The sequence below is a fragment of the Melanotaenia boesemani genome, chromosome 1 (assembly GCF_017639745.1).
Source record: "Melanotaenia boesemani isolate fMelBoe1 chromosome 1, fMelBoe1.pri, whole genome shotgun sequence".
Lineage (NCBI taxonomy): Eukaryota > Metazoa > Chordata > Actinopteri > Atheriniformes > Melanotaeniidae > Melanotaenia > Melanotaenia boesemani.
This window is the reverse complement of record NC_055682.1, coordinates 1665132-1683356: the sequence shown is the minus strand read 5'-3', so window position 1 is coordinate 1683356 and position 18225 is coordinate 1665132. Positions and strand designations below refer to the sequence as shown.

Here is an 18225-nt window from a genome sequence, read left to right as displayed (position 1 = left end):
GTGCATGTTTACAACGTTCCGATAATGGGAAAAACATGCTTCATTAAACATTCCAACTGGAAGTTTCTGATCATTCGGAGCAGAATGTCATTCCGATCCAGTCGGGTGTGTTCGTGCCCATGAAAATACATTCCATGATTCAGGTAGAAACAATCGTTACGGAGCAAGTCTGTTACGTTAGCAGTACGTCAACGTTACGTTATCCCGAACTTTCCATTCCAGCTTCGCTCCTTTTACGCAGCGAAGTTCATTTAGGAAAGAGGACCAGAACAGAGTGGTTGAAACTTCTGGAAGTCTGTTCAAGCCAACACGATTTATTCTGATCAAACACGATGAAGGAACAGGTCACATCTGGAACCTGACTGAACATTTAGCTCATGTAAACGTGTTCGAATGTAACGTGTTTAACATGTAAACATGTTAACGTCAACATGACTGCTGAGACATGCAGCAGGTTCAGCTCTGAAGTAGGTCAGAGGGAGAACCGTCATTACTGGGTTAAATTCAGATGCGGGGGTATTTCCCCTCATGGTGCCGGGGGGGGGGGGTCATGTTTCAGAAGGAAGACGGTGTGATGAAGATGAGCCCTGAGGATCTTCATCCTGCTGCTTCCAGTCTCAGAGTTGATCAGCTTTCACAATTAATCCCACTATTAAACATCAGCATTAATGAATCCTACAGACCCTCGTCTTCCTGACTGTCCACGGGGATCGTCTCAGTCTGGAAACAGGAAATCCGTCCAGCAGGAGAACCAGCAGCTCGTAGCACCAAGGAAAACGTTCAGTAACTGGTTAATGATGCCAATGTTTAATGTAACTCTGACATTAAATGACCTCCTGGTCGAACTCTGTCCGACTCTGGTTCGTTTACTGGAGGTTAAATTATACGGATGGTGGACAGTTTCTCTGAGGCAGGCAGCAACCTCCGCCTGTAAAATGTGAAGCCTACGTGGAAGTGGAAAAAACTGCAGTTCCCCCCTCGTCCACTAGGGGCTCCAAAACAGAGCAAATCCCCATAGACTCCCATGTTAAAAAGACCAACTTCACAGCAGAAATAAACATTTTTAAAGCCTGGTACAAAAATCCATTTTAGGATTAAAAGGTCAAGTTTACCTTCATGACAACTGGGGGGGGTGAAGTTTTTTCTAACTCATCCGTTTGGATGTTATTTAATCTTTAAATTCAGCATAATTAGGGGCGTGTCCTTTTGATTGACAGGTATCCAATATCCGTGGTAAGAAGGGAGAGTGCAGCACAACCGCGGTTTTTAGCCGGCTAACAGCGCGCCTTAGTTTTAGCCCTACAGTACCTTCGTTAGCTGGTTAGCTACCGTTAGATCCAAGATGGCTCAGTTAGCTCTTAGCTACAAGGGTAACTCAGAGTTTGACAGATGTCAATTATCCACCCCCACACTCACAGCCCCCTTCTCAGCTCCACCTCTTTGCTAATTTTAGGATTTTCCAGGAGCAACGGCAGGCGTGACGCTGCCAAAATGGCAGAAAGAAACGCCCAACAAGCTTCACTTTTGTTCTTCAGAAACCTACGGGTGACGTCACGGAGGCTCCGCCCATCTTTTATATACAGTCTATGACCTAAGGCAGGGCTACTCAATTCGGTCCTACGAGGGCCGCAATCCAGCAGGTTTTCCATGTATCCCTGCACCAACACACCTGAGTCAAATTAATGAGTCATTGTGTAGAACCTGATTGGCTGTTAGAGCCACCTAATTTGACTCAGGTGTGTTGGTGCAGGGATACATGGAAAACCTGCTGGATTGCGGCCCTCGTAGGACCGAATTGAGTAGCCCTGACCTAAGGTATTTTGCCGGCCAGGGTTTGATGGTCTGTAGAAGCGAGTGTATTTAATTCCAGATATGTGGTCTGGTTTCTTTATTTCCACAGCAGAGTGCATTTAGATTGAATTTACTTGACTTTGTTCTATTATTTTATGCTGGCATCAAAGATAGAAACAAAACGTAAAGAACTATAAGGAGTGTTGATGTGGTTTTATACATTTATAGTGAAATAAACTGAATAATCTGACAGGAAGTGGAAACAGAGATGGAGACACAGAGACACGGAGACACAGAGACACGTAGACGTAGAGACACATAGACACAGAGACACTGATACAGAGACATGGAGATAAAAAGACACAGAGACACAGAGACACGAGACACAGAGACGCAGAGACACGAGACACAGAGATACAGAGACATGGAGACACAGAGACATGAGACAGAGATGCATGGAGACATGGAGACCCAGAGACACGAGACACAGAGACACAGAGACATGGAGACACAGAGACACATAGACGTAGAGACACATAGACACAGAGACACTGATACAGAGACATGGAGATAAAAAGACACAGAGACACAGAGACACGAGACACAGAGACGCAGAGACACAGTGACATGAGACACAGAGATACAGAGACACAGAGACATGGAGACACAGAGACACAGAGACACGAGACAGAGATACAGAGATGCAGAGACATGGAGACACAGAGACACAGAGACATGGAGACACAGAGACACGAGACACAGAGACATGGAGACGCAGAGACATGGAGACACAGAGACACGAGACACAGAGACATGGAGACACAGAGACACGAGACACAGAGACATGGAGACACAGAGACACAGCTACAGAGACATGGAGACACAGAGACACGGAAGCATGGAGACATGGAGACACAGAGACACGGAAGCATGGAGACATGGAGACACAGAGACACGGAAGCATGGAGACATGGAGACACAGAGACGGAGACACAGAGACACAGAAGCATGGAGACATGGAGACACAGAGACGGAGACATGGAGACACAGAGACACGGAAGCATGGAGACATGGAGACACAGAGACACGGAAGCATGGAGACACAGAGACGGAGACATGGAGCCACAGAGACACAGAAGCATGGAGACACAGAGACACGGAAGCATGGAGACATGGAGACACAGAGACACGGAAGCATGGAGACATGGAGACACAGAGACATGGAAGCATGGAGACACAGAGACACGGATACAGAGACATGGAGACACAGAGACACGGATACAGAGACATGGAGACACAGAGACACGGAAGCATGGAGACACAGAGACATGGAAGCATGGAGACACAGAGACATGGAAGCATGGAGACACAGAGACACGGATACAGAGACATGGAGACACAGAGACACAGAAGCATGGAGACATGGAGACACAGAGACATGGAAGCATGGAGACATGGAGACACAGAGACACGGATACAGAGACATGGAGACACAGAGACACGGATAAAGAGACATGGAGACACAGAGACACGGAAGCATGGAGACATGGAGACACAGAGACACAGATACAGAGACATGGAGACACAGAGACACAGAAGCATGGAGACATGGAGACACAGAGACATGGAAGCATGGAGACATGGAGACACAGAGACACGGATACAGAGACATGGAGACACAGAGACACGGATACAGAGACATGGAGACACAGAGACACGGAAGCATGGAGACACGGAAGCATGGAGACACAGAGACACGGAAGCATGGAGACATGGAGACACAGAGACACGGAAGCATGGAGACATGGAGACACAGAGACACTGAAGCATGGAGACATGGAGTTACAGGGAGATGTCCAGTTTTCTTTTTGTTGTGACTTCTGTTCTGTTGCTGCTGCGTTCATTGTTCTGTTCACGGTTCTGGTGCTGATGGTCGTGACCCTGCTTCAAGATCCAGATCCGGTCCAAGGATGGATATAAAAGGTTTAATTGATTTAATTGAAGCCTAATTGACTTTCAGGTTTAATTGAAAATTAAAGATGTTTATTTTAAGTCAAGCTGGATCAGAAAGTTCTCCGTCTGTTCTGGTCCAGTTTCAGGTCCGGTTCTACAGGGTTTTGACGTGTGTGATGATGCGTTTACATCTAGAACTATCAGACCTGAGTCTAGTTTTTCCAGCTCACAGCTACTGAAACGTTCCAGGAGGAACTTTGTTCTGAGGGAAGTTCATGGAAGCGGGGCGACAGTTTGTCTGACATGGAGAACCAAGGACAGAACCGGATCAGAACCAACGTAAAGCTCTAGAGTCTGCTTTGTGTTGTCATGGAAGACAACACAAAGCAGACCAGAATACTCCCAGTCTGTCCGCTAACAAAACCTCACTGATCCAGAATCAGACCAGGACATCATCATCATCAGTGTGAGGAAAACCGCCAATCAGACTTCATGGAAACTGACCCGGTCCAGCACATGAGGAAGTTGTTTGACACAATAACATCTAATCCGTGTTTTCCTCCTCCTGAACATGTTTAAAACAGGAGGTGTGTGTGTCGTGATTCAGTGTGTGAAGTCATTCAGACCGACGAGTGTGTCACCAGGTTGGTTGTGATCGGTTCAGGTTCCCTCTCTGTCTAAAGGAGAAACCTTTACAGAGTACACCTGGATGGAAACCCAACACCCTGCCCCCCATAACAAATCTGACTTAAGACACACACACACACACCCTCCACGTGTTACAAGCTGCTGTCATGTGTGTGTGTCTCACCATGCCGTTTCCGTGTGTCAGAAGTTTAATAATCCAGGTTTATGTTCCATCTTCTCTCTCTCTCTCTCTGTGCTGTGTTAGTGTCTCTTGTCCGTCAACTTTGACTCCCAACAGTCACATTGGAGCCGCCCACACGCCAAGCCCCGCCCCCACACTATACCCCACCCACCAGCTGCCACTCATTCCTCTCTCCCTCCTTTTCCTCCCCTCTCTGCTGCCCTCTGCTGGAAGTCTGAGCTTCATCTTCACCAGGATTCATGATCAGTTTGCACCGACAACATTCAACAACATTCCCGGCTTTTCCAGGTCCAAAAAGAGAATTCCCACATAGAACTGAGAATTCCAACATGTTAAAGAATACTTTTCATTAGAAATATTCCAGAACTTTCCAGTTTTATTTTCCGTTGTCTTTCCATAGACATGAAAAAAACCTTGTGGAATCTCATCTTCCAGCCTGATTATGTTGAGCCACACAATTCCAACATATCTCTCATCACAAACAACATTTCGCCATTTTTATTCCAAACTTCCATTGTCCATTTATAGATGAAAAAGACCTTGTGGAATCTCATGATGGCTGCAGGAGTTTTATGAGCAGAGAAGCCACATTAAGATGATTGGATTAGGGAACTAACTAATCCCGGAGGAACACAGCCTGATGCTGATCATGAGGATCCATATTTAATAAGTTATATTTAGATTATTCACATGCAGTCTGAGCTCCGCCTCCGCCTGACGGGATAGTGTGGAAGGGGAAACTGATCTGGACGGAGCTTCCTGGTGTCTTATCGGCCAAATTCAGGGAGCTGTTGTTCCACAGTGATCACACAACAAACTGGAAGCTGCTAATTTGAGGTGATCAGAGGGGGAAACTAAGCCTGAATTCTGATGCTCAGACATGATTCCCGTTCTGGATCAGAGCTATTTTACATCTTTGATGTCCAACATTTCAGGTGGAAACTGTGAAACAAAATTATAACAGTTAAACGTCCTCCTGTGGTCACATGATTCAATCAGCTGATATTAAATAAACAAATGTAATAAATGAGTTGATTCTAGTTTCTCAGTCTGAGCTCAGATCATGAAAACAGCCTGATGAAGATGAAGGTTATTTCTGCTCCATCATTCATCATCCCAACAAATTCCCTAGGACTCATTCCTAGATGAACTGGGCTGCTGTCCTCTGGTTTCCACTCAAAGTAATGTGCTTTTCTTTTAGGAGGAGGTAACATTTCTATTTTCTGCTGTACCAACCCGTACCGTACCAATCCATACCGTACCATACCAATTAAGACCATACTAGGGCTGGGCAATAAAACGATAACGATATGTATTGCGAAATAACTTTTTCTCAATAGTAATATGAGACTATCGCGATAGAGCTGAATCTGAATTAAGCACCATGTGGAACCAATCACTCCGGGAACATAGTCGGTCAGGTTAGGTTGACGTACAGCACAGGCGAAGCTATTAGCTGTGTCCCAATTCAGGGTCTGCACACTTCGAAGTGCGCAGACTACGTAGGCTACAGAGTGTCCTCCGTAGTCTACACACTTCAAAGTCTGCTTAACGTTGGTGAAATGGGACAGCCTACCTAGTCTACAAGAATTTCCCATAGCAACAACACAGGACGTTTAATCACTTAAACCTCAGAAATTACTCGTAGGAAACGTCAGTAGACGCTGAACACGGAGCGGCAACACCGACAGTTTAAAAAAAAAAAAAAAAAAAAAAACGGTTTGAGGCTCTGTTGTTTTCCAGCCGGTACACACTTCATTAACCCCTTAAAAGTATCTGAATATCAAATATTACCGAATTTTAATGTCACCATTTAACAAACATGCTTTAAATGTACTTGATTTTGTAACGTTTATACTAAAGTGTAGTTAAAAAAAACCAACTTTTTTTAAAATAAAACTTTATTTAAACTTAAGACGACTCTTGTGAGGTTGCTGATTCGCCACCGTCCTGTGCGCAACGAATTGTGGGAGAAAAGAGGCCGCGAAGGATGCATCACCAGCAGCCTTCGTTTGAGGCCAAACGAAGTGCGGATTCGAAGGGTGGATTCGGAGGGTCCTTCAAATTCTGTGAATTGGGACAGTACTTCGCGCACCGCGATGACGTATGTGGCCGACGAATCCGCACTTGGAAGTGTGCAGACCCTGAATTGGGACACACCTAATGAGCAGCACGTGTGTAGTTTGAGCTGCAGTAGCCGACTAGCCGACGCGGCAGCCGAAAAAAATGAGTGGTTCGTCTGGAGAACCGTCAACCATGGATGACGAGGTCACTGAAAAGGACACGGATCAACGTTCAAATGCCGAAGAAATTGTTGAAAGGAAGGGCCCAAAAAGTTCGGTAGTGTGGAGGTATTTCGGTTATTTAAAGTCTGACAAAAAACAGAGTAGCGTGCACTGTAAACTGTGCAGAAAGCATGTTCCCACAAAGTCTAGATTTTTATTTTCTCTAATTTATTGCCTTAGAGCATCAGATTGTTGCATTTTATTTAATTGTCTTTGGAGGCTGCTTTAATTTGCACTAAGGGTTTCAACAAATCTTTATTTTATTTTCTTTTATTTTGTATTTAAAAAAAACAACCCAACAGACTTCTGTATATAAGGACAAGGAAAGATTCTGAGAATTTAATTTTAATTCATTTGATATTGACAAATGCTTGTCCATTTTATGTCTGTTCTCCTTTCGAACTTGAAAACGTTAATCTATTTTTTAGAATTAATATTTGTTTTTAAATGGAGTAGACCAAACACTTTAGTGGTCTGTTTTGTTATTGTTCTCTTTTGAAGCTTGAAAGCTTCTGCCTTGACTTTTAGTTTGTAATATGTACCTTTTTTTTAAGTTATTTTAAACAGTTGCATTAGGTTCCTTCAGTACATCTGTCATGCTGTACCTATTGTAGGAAATAAATATTTAAATCAAAACAATCCTCTCACTTTTGATGATTTCACATCTCAGTTATGAGCAACAGATTATTTAAATTTGACAAATAGTGATTTGAGTTTTATATCGTGATATATATCGATATCGCCTAAAATGAAAATAAATATCGTGATATGAAAAAATCGTATATCGCCCAGCCCTAGACCATACCAAACCGTACCAATCCATACCGTACCGTACCATACCAAACCTTACCGTACCAATCCATACCTTACAGTACCATACCAACCCATATCAATCCACACCGTACCGTACCAATCCATACCGTACCAATCCATACCGTACCGTACCAATCCATACCTTACAGTACCATACCAACCCGTATCAATCCACACCGTACCGTACCAATCCATACCGTACCAATCCATACCGTACCGTACCAATCCATACCTTACCGTACCATACCAACCCGTATCAATCCACACCGTACCGTACCAATCCACACCGTACCATACCAATCCATACCGTACCAATCCATACCGTACCATACCAATCCATACCGTACCATACCAATCCATACCGTAACATACCAATCCATACCGTACCAATCCATACCGTACCATACCGATCCATACCGTACCGTACCAATCCATACCGTACCGTACCAACCCGTACCAATCCATACCGTACGTTATGGAACGGTACAATATGGTACAGTACGGTCTGGGTTGGTGAAGTATGTTACGGTATGGTTCGGTATGATATGCTACGGTACAGAGAACGGTTAAAAAAGGGGGGTTAACCATTTACATCTACTTGTGCAGTACAGGCACACACAGAGATGGACCCTTCCCTGGTGCAATAACCTCATCTTCATCCGTAGTGTAATAATTTAAACTCATATTCTATACAAGCCATATCTGGCTCCTTTGCCTTTATTTATCTTTATTTTTATCTTATTTATCTGTGTGTTGCTCTTTTTGACTCATTTTGCTCTTTCGTACCTGTGTGCTTGTTTACCTGCTTTTTCTATTGTGCTGCTGGAATTTTGAATTTCCCGAGGAAGTCATCCCAAGGGATTAATAAAGTTAGGTAAGTCTACCGTACGGTACAGTACCAACTTTATTTATACACCTACTTAGGTTTCAGCCAGAGCTGAAACAAAGCACTGATACACAAATAAAATCAATACAAATACAAACATGAGACATAAGAACAGCTGAACCCAACACAATCAAAATCAATTAAATTAAATAAATAAAATCAAATAAAAAACTAAGTCTTGTTGGGGTTGAAAACAAAAGAATGAAAATGGGTTTTAAGACGAGTTTTAAAAATGGACAGTGAAGTGTAAAGGCAGATTATTGTGGAGCAGTAACAGAGAAGGCCGGTCTCCTGGGATTAAACGGAGACCCTGTACATCTGCAGCTGGATTCCACAGAGTCGTCAGCACCAGTGAAACCAGTGAAACCAGTGAAACCAGTGCGGGGTCGAGGCTTTGTGCTGGTTTCCAAGGTGCTGCTGGGAGTCAGTCGCTGGTCTCCAGGAGCTGCAGAGGAAAACTTCTTTCATGGGCTCAGAGAGGGGAAACAGGCGAGCAGACCGTGAAACTAACTGGCAGAACCACAAAGACAGACCCCCCCCCTTCCAATGGTGTTTAATGGGAGCACTGGGACATAGAAGAACCCTGTTCTGTTGTGGTCCAGGCCCACTTCAGCTCAGGCTTTCTGCTGACTGCAGATCAGATTAACAGTGACGGAGACATTGTGATAATGGCAGCGGTTACCATGGCAACATGGATGACTGCCCAGCTCTCTCATGACCAGAGACAGGACGGACTCACAGGAAGTCATCAACATCTAACAGCAAATAAAAACAATGTAAACAACAACTACTAGGTTCCCTGTTTAGTTTTTATTTGATGGAAGTGGAAAAATATTTAGATATTAAAATCTGTAAATCATCTGTATTATACCACAGAGAATTCAAAGATGTAGAAAACTCATCAACTCATATCTGATCCCCAGTAGCAGATCGCCAACATCTCAGATGGTGAAACTGAGACATTTCACCATGTGATAGAAAACATGAGCTGAAAGTGAATCAGCATGTCTGGAAAAGTAACTGTACAAACCAGAAACACCTGGAGGAGCCAAGAAAAGACAAGGGAACAACAGCAGCGATGATTATCAGCTGACTCCGATCTGCTGCGACAAACAAAGACTGAGCGGAGCGGCGTGGACAGAAATGAACTCGTCCAAGGCCAGCCAGGCCCTTAGAAAGCAGGAAATACAACCCACATGGACGAGGAACTGGAAAGCGTGGATAAAACTGCTCGGGACTCCAGAAGAAGCAAAAAAATAATGATAAGAGACATGGAGGAGGTGGACACATTTAAATGACAAAGATATGAATATTAGTGCAGCTCATTATGAGTAGATTTTCTTTTATTTTCTTTATTTGTTGGTGTACTTTTGTAAATACACCTCATGACCAGCCATATATACAGTATTTATAAAACTAAGGCATCCCTCACCCACCCTCCCATCTCTCCTGGGTAGGCTGGTGGGGCTGGGTTCCTCTACCAGAGTCCTGCAGGGTCCTCCAGTATCTTAGCTGTACCTAGGGCTGCTCTCTTCTCCAGGTATCTGTTGGAGCCACCTCTCTTTGCGTCAAGCGATGGATAGTTAAGCTCCCTGAAAACGGACCAAGTTTCGCACATAACCATAATGGGCCTTTAGCGTACAGCTGGTTGCCATCCATGTAGAGGAGGTGTCTGATGGCAGCCCCATTCCTGAGTTGGTAGCCAGTCTTGTTGATTCATTGGCTGAGGGGGTTCAGGCCTATGCAGAGCAGCAGCAGGGACAGAGCATCTCCTCGCTATGTACCACATTTGACAAGTCTCCACCAAATGTGGTACATAGCAAGGACATGCTCTTCTCCTGAGAGCGTAACAGGGTGGGTTGTAATGGAACTTCAGTTTCTCTGGAGGAACCAGAATGAAGCTAAATGAACGGTTGCCATGACACCACATCATTCCCAACATGGACACGGAGTTCCTGCAAATCAACCAGGACATCAGATCAGTTTTTCCTCCATCAACCAGCTACATGTGACGTGGAGAACAAAAATCAAATGTCAGCTCGGAAATAGAATAATCAGTTCAACTTATTTCATTCTACGTCTATAATACAGAGGACTGCAGGTATAAATTAGCCCGAGGCTAACTCTGATGGATCAAATGGAAACATTTATGCTTGAACCTAAATAACATTAAATGAAAAATATGAACAAGGAAAGAATGAAAATCATCCAAAATAAACTTGAATAATTTCTTTGGCTCATTTATTGAAGAAAAAGTAAAAATAAAAACAAAGAGCCAGCTAGACCCAGCCTGATCCAGTCATGGTCAACATCTACAACTGTGGACTAGAACTGCCTCCAGAACCAGACCTACATCAAGACTTGACTGGGACCAAGAGTCACATGACTTTCAACAGGGATGAAAGATACATGACTTCTTCGGGACGGGAGTCACATGACTTCTATGTTGTCAATGCAGAAATTTGACATTGAGTGTTGAAAACGAGTGAAATGCTGCCACCTACTGTCTGCCTGTAGTGCCTGTTTTTGACCAGCTGAATAGAAACAGGTTATGGGTTCAGAAAATCACTAAAATGCTTTGTATACAAAGTTTTGGGTGAGATAAACTGTACTGAATATCAATAACTTCTGGAAAATGAGACATGGGATTTGGTGGACATACTAAAGGACAGAAAGGACACATGATGAAACCTTTTCACCTGTGGTGTGATTCAGCTCAATTTGTACATGACTGTCATTTGCCATCTAGAATAATCTACATGTGCACCAGGTGGATGTGGTAACTTCATTCCTAAATGGGCACCTGAAAGAAGAAATCTACATGGACCAACCAGAAAGATACAGGAAGCCAGGGAGGAACACCTGGGGCCTCATGTCTAAACCTACAGGTGGCTACCGGTAGCGTACGTAGGGAAGAAAGAAAACTTCCAGATTTATCAACGCACACACGTCCCACGCCTGTTTCCGTTTATAAATCAGAATCAACTCTAAAGTTGGTGCACGTGAGGGAGCGTGTTGCCCCGCCCACATGGTGCTATAAAAGGTCAGGTAACCCCCTGTAATAAATATTCATCACATCATTTCCATGATGGCTCGGGATGAAAAAGGAGGGAAGAAAGGAATTTCTTCGGAATGTGAGACTGAGATCAAGATGATCCATGTAGGAAAAGTACAGATAATCTTAGACTGCTAGCAGCCTATTTAGTGTTAAATAATATTTCTTTCTAGTTCCTGGTGCTCCAGCTGGGTGGGCGGGGCTCCAGCTGTGGGTGGAGAGGGTGAGGCCAGAGACTCCATCCACCACAGCAGCAGCCGAGTCCTCAGAGGAAGTCCTGCAGGTGCAGAAGGACACCATCACTGCTATTAACCAGGTGGACAAGGAGCTGCAGGAGATGAAGGCTGGAGAGAAACTGGGACGCCACTAAAAAGCTTTGTGGAGAAATAAAAACTCTTCTACATGTTTCTAAGCGTTGCATCACTTCTAGACCTCCAGCCTCCAGTCTGGTCCCGCTCTGCTGGGACTAGAAGGAATGAGTCATGGTGGACCCGGGCCGACCGGCCTCTACCTCCACCCGGTTCATGGTGGACCCGGGCCGACCGGCCTCTACCTCCACCCGGTTCATGGTGGACCCGGACCGACCGGCCTCTACCTCCACCCGGTTCATGGTGGACCCGGACCGACCGGCCTCTACCTCCACCCGGTTCATGGTGGACCCGGACCGACCGGCCTCTACCTCCACCCGGTTCATGGTGGACCCGGACCGACCGGCCTCTACCTCCACCCGGTTCATGGTGGACCCGGACCGACCGGCCTCTACCTCCACCTGGTTCATGGTGGACCCGGACCCACTGGCCTCTACCTCCACCTGGTTCATCCTGCAGCTTTAGTCCATCACCAGCAGCGATCCCATCGGGGAAACCGGACGTTGCTGCAAACTGCATGGTTGTGTTTCCTGTTCATGTAACGTTGGGGTGAACCGATGATGCCGTCTAACACGGCTGAAGGTCCCCGACCCGGCAGCCGGGTCCCTCTGAAAGGTGCCGGTTGCCAGAAAACCCACTTAGCACCTGCAGAAGGACCTGGTTCCTCCTGGCCTGGCCTGGTTCCTCCTGATGGTCTCTGGAACGCCGGGTCCAAAGCATCATGGAGGTCCGAGACAATCACTGCAGTCTGAAGCAGGTTCTGAGCCATGCAGTAAGTCTTGCTGGTCTCTGAAAAGCCGGTCCCTCCAGAGTCTGGCTCCATGTGGTCCAGCAGAGCCAGATCAGCCGTTGAAACACCTGGTTGTAGCCTAAGGAGCACGTTTCCATGGCGACCATGTTATTTAATAGTAATGATTATTAATGTGTGGAACCTGCTGGCAGCTTCTGCTTAATAACATCTAGTTTTTTACTGAGCGTGCACTCTTAGAGTATTAGTAGTAATATCAAATGTGTCTGTATTCATGTTTGAAAGTATCTTTAATATCTAACATGAGGTGTGAACGGTAACGTGATTCCGAACAAACGTCACATCGTCTCTGGTTTTATTCTGAACCGTTTCTCCAGATTTAGTTTGTACGGCAGGTCAGAGTAGCCGTGGAGGTAGGACCATTCTCCCTCCAGGTTTGGTTTTTAGAAATCCAGAAGTTGAGTAGAACTGGGGTACGGCAGTTTCTGTACCTACGCCAGCTTTAGAAATGAGGCTCCAGGTGTGCAAACTGAAAGAATCAATCTATGGACCATTAACAGTCTCCTCGCTGTTGGAGCAAAACATTCACAGAGTTCATGAAGCAGTTCAGAGCACATCAGACCTCTGAGTGTTTATGAGATAATCACAGGAGCTGGAGGTACTTGCTGTTTATGTGGACGATCTGATCTTGATTACACAATCAACAGAAAGCAAGAACAAGCTGAAACTGGCTCTCATATGGGTGAAGTGTCCTACGTCCTGGGCATCTCTCTCCCCGACAGAGCAAAGAACTGAAGAACTTCTCTGACAATATGAATGAACTGCAGTTCATTAAATTAATAATCCCAGAAGTTTCAGTGTTACAGCAGCAAGATGCAAAAATACTATATGCAGGACACACTTACACATCCAGGTCAAAAATAGAAAAGAGATGTGAAAGAAAAAACTATATACACACACACACACACACACACACACACACACACACGTTTATTAACAAACATAGATAAATATATTTGGTAATCCTGGAGGAATCCCTGCTCTGTACAGTCAGTGGCCAGAAGCTGTTAGAACAAGGCGCTGTTTATTCTGTTGAACCAGCTGGGGAAACACTAGGCAAGAAAAAAAGGGGCTAAGAAGATAATCTTACAAGTTTTGAAGTAAAAAGGTTTGTTTTCTTGATACTATTTGTCAAGCGGAGCGTGGCTCTTGGTAATTTAGTTTAATATGGAGTGCCTTAATGCCATCGTGAAATTAAATTGGAGGGTTAATGCAAAAATTTGACAAGGAGAGTTGAAAAAGAGTGAAATTCTGTCACCGACTGTCTGCCTTCACTTCCTGTTTTTCACTTGAATAAATCATAACATGCTGAAAATTACAACTTCTACTAGGAACCAGTCCATTGACAGGGTCACATGACTTCCACCGGGAACAGGAGTCACATGACTTCTACTAGGAACCAGTCACATGACAGGGTCACATGACTTCCACCGGGACCAGGAGTCACATGACTTCTACTAGGAACCAGTCGCATGACAGGGTCACATGACTTCCACCGGGAACAGGAGTCACATGACTTCTACTAGGAACCAGTCACATGACAGGGTCACATGACTTCCACCGGGACCAGGAGTCACATGACTTCTACTAGGAACCAGTCGCATGACAGGGTCACATGACTTCCACCGGGACCAGGAGTCACATGACTTCTACTAGGAACCAGTCACATGACAGGGTCACATGACTTCCACCGGGACCAGGAGTCACATGACTTCTACTAGGAACCAGTCGCATGACAGGGTCACATGACTTCCACCGGGAACAGGAGTCACATGACTTCTACTAGGAACCAGTCGCATGACAGGGTCACATGACTTCCACCGGGACCAGGAGTCACATGACTTCTACTAGGAACCAGTCACATGACAGGGTCACATGACTTCCACCGGGACCAGGAGTCACATGACTTCTACTAGGAACCAGTCCATTGACAGGGTCACATGACTTCCACCGGGAACAGGAGTCACATGACTTCTACTAGGAACCAGTCACATGACAGGGTCACATGACTTCCACCGGGACCAGGAGTCACATGACTTCTACTAGGAACCAGTCACATGACAGGGTCACATGACTTCCACCGGGAACAGGAGTCACATGACTTCTACTAGGAACCAGTCGCATGACAGGGTCACATGACTTCCACCGGGACCAGGAGTCACATGACTTCTACTAGGAACCAGTCACATGACAGGGTCACATGACTTCCACCGGGAACAGGAGTCACATGACTTCTACTAGGAACCAGTCGCATGACAGGGTCACATGACTTCCACCGGGACCAGGAGTCACATGACTTCTACTAGGAACCAGTCACATGACAGGGTCACATGACTTCCACCGGGAACAGGAGTCACATGACTTCTACTAGGAACCAGTCACATGACAGGGTCACATGACTTCCACCGGGACCAGGAGTCACATGACTTCTACTAGGAACCAGTCACATGACAGGGTCACATGACTTCCACCGGGGATAAGTTACATGACTTCGATGTCCAGAACTGTTTCTGACTCCATCAGGACCATCTGGATCCAGGTCCTCTCCAAGATGTCCAGAACTGTCTGATAAACACCTGGCAGAGGATCCGCCCTCTCTCACCTGGATTAAATCAGCTGGTTGACCGCTGAGATCCCGTCATTTCATGTTTCTATTCACGTTTTGTTTTTATCTCAAGCTGCTGGTTTCTCTCAGAAAGTAAAAACCTCCTTCCCATCCTCCACCTTCCCCTTCCTGTCCTCCACCTTCCTGGAGGTAGCAATTGGTGGATAGCATTGCGGTTGTCACGGCAACTCGCACAGCTGAACAAGCTGAAGTCACTGAACTGTACTTGTGAAGTTTTCCTGAATGAAAAGGAGCTGAACTGAAGCTGGCTGAAGTTTGGCTGGAGGACATACATGGAGAAAATTCCGGTAGCAGAGAGGAACATGTGGTCGAGAAATGGCGACTGAAAGTCATAAATTATACGACTGCCAGCTCTGGTTTTATTAATATGTCAGATGTGCTAATAACGGTTTCAATGTTCTTCCAGGATTATTTATGGTTCTTGAAGTCAGATATGAGGGATTCTTGATTCTACATTACGTGGTTTAGTTTGCTCGTATGACGAAGTTGCCGGTACACTTCCCAGGCAGCATCATCTCGCGCTGGGCGGGAAGTTGCCGGGCTTTGGCCCTCGGCTTTAACAGTTGTCCCGGCGGCATGTCTATTAACATCAATAAATTCATTGTAAAGATATTCCCAAGTTGTTCCAGTTAATATTTATCAGATCATTAATAAATTGATCAGAGTTCAATTTCTTATATTATCTGATTTTAATTAACTTTTAAGTAAATTTTACATACAAAAAAATGATTGAGTGGTAGACGTGTTAGCAGCCTTTAAGATCAGAATCCGTCAAGCAACGTGTTCTAGAGGTAAGATTTCTTCTTTAAGGAAATTTGTTTCTTTATCAGAAGACGTATCCAAGCAGTTTTTATTCAAATCTCCAAGTAAGATTAATTTCTTGCTACTGGAGATGGAGCTAATAGTAGAGATGGGGGTGGTCTATATATACTACCAATAATGAGACATTTACATAAAGATGTAACGTAATGAATATATTTTCTAGCTCACTCTCCAAGTTAGAACAGACGTATACAGAACAGAAACACCCGGAGCCCTGGAGCGCTTGTCAGATCCACAGCACATGATTTATTTCATTACCAGAGGTGCATTATTACGCCCGGTCTCACAGTGCAATGATGCAGGTTTATGTAGAACAACTTTAGGCAAAAGACTCCTAATGTTACATGAACATGTTTAATCGATAGAGATGCTGTGTCTACTCAAGCAAACATGAAATACCAGACTGAAGTGATTGCAAAAGTCATTAACTGTGGCACACACAGACAAAACATAAAACAGACACAAACATAAAAATAAATGAACTTATACAACAAAAAGGCCCAGTAGCCCCAGATACCAGGTCCCAGAGCCTTTCGTAGTTAGCCTAACTACGTGGGTCAGACCCTCAAATTAAAATCAGAGCATGTCTGCACAGAACAAAGGGTGGAAAAGATGCAGCTCAGAAAGAAATAACCAGCTAACGCAGGTTAATGAAAGTTGTCGCTAGGGGGCAGTGTCACCAAAGAAAGTCTGTCATGGCAGGAAATGGAATAACGTCACGTGTAAATGAAACAGGCCGTAAAAAGTTCCCTGTTGTATGTAAAAACTAGCGAAAGCGTGTATCTCCATCCCACTTTGTGTCAACCGGACCTTCATGAAATGGAGCTGCTAGGTTAGCGGTAGCAGATGCTGCTAGCGAACATCACCTCAGCGGGCCGTCAACGTCACGGGGAGGTTGTAGCAGACATGAGGACGGCTTTAGCGGCTGGTGGAGCGTCGCAGCTCCTCCTCCAGGTCAGGACTTAAATCAGGATTAATTCCTTCCTTCCCATCCTCCATCTTCCCGTCCTACACACACCCATCCTCCACCCGCCTGTCTGCCCCCTTCCAATCCTCCATCTTCCCGCCCTTCACAGATGTCTCTGTGGGTTGGATGCTTCACACCTCCGTGATACATTCAACACTCTGGCTCTGTACGGTCCTGAAAACGACCTCTGACCTCAGGAAGAGAAACAGGATCTTTTCAGAACCACGAGAACACGAGAAACACTCGGACGGAGACGGACAGAACACATCCTGGATCCCTCATTCACAGAACAGCTGATCATGACCTGATCAATAGTCAGTCTGGTGTGAACGGACGGAGATGCGAAGCTTCTGAACGTCCAACCAGCTGCAGGTTATTTGCGGAGTCTGTAGAAACCAGGCTGAAGCACCACGAGTCCCTGCAGGACCGCCCAGCGTCTCTTCTCACCTCTGAAAATTCCTCCTTTTACTGAAAAGCTGCAACTTTATTTTGCTTTTGACAAAATCATCTGAAATGTATTTAAAATATTATATTTATTCTAAGATGAATGAATTAAAGATGAATGAATTAAACTTTTATTCCAACTTCATGAAATAATCTCATTGTTAAGAACAGTTAAGAAGACAGAAGCTGAAACTGATCAATAAAACCTCCTCTTCCTCCATCATCATCAGATGTGGATGTCCTCACCTCCTTCGTGGAGACTCACCGGGTCTGCTCTCTCATCTCAGACGTGCTCTGGAGGCGGTTTTCTCTGGAAAACTTGCAAGCAGAACTGTGGGAATGAGTCGTGGATGGTCCAATTTTAAGCTCCATCCACACGGAAACTGAACCAAATTTGTTTAAAAAATGTTTTCCAGGAAAATGGAATTGTTTCCAGGAAGTGTGCATCCACACACCCCCCCTGAAAACTCTGAGGCAGACCTACCAGGCCTGCGGGTGGTGCTGCCACAAAATACACCAGAAACAGGAAAGACACGGAGCACGCTCAGTAGCTTCTGCAGCACTGACACTGTACATCC

At 45.1% G+C, this 18225-nt stretch overlaps 1 protein-coding gene across 4 annotated transcripts in view; it reads right to left on the bottom strand.

Moving 5' to 3' along the window:
- plekhg4 (pleckstrin homology domain containing, family G (with RhoGef domain) member 4) overlaps positions 1–18225 on the bottom strand; it is a 106563-nt gene that overhangs the window by 51259 nt on the left and 37079 nt on the right. The window contains exon 1 of one of the 4 annotated variants that reach the window (XM_041993676.1): positions 4556–4573. The exons of the other annotated variants lie outside the window; for them this stretch is intronic. Coding sequence (XP_041849610.1) covers positions 4556–4558 — 3 coding nt within the window. The 5' untranslated portion in view covers positions 4559–4573. Of the gene's footprint in view, positions 1–4555; positions 4574–18225 lie in introns of those variants that run through there. 4 annotated transcript variants of the gene reach the window in all.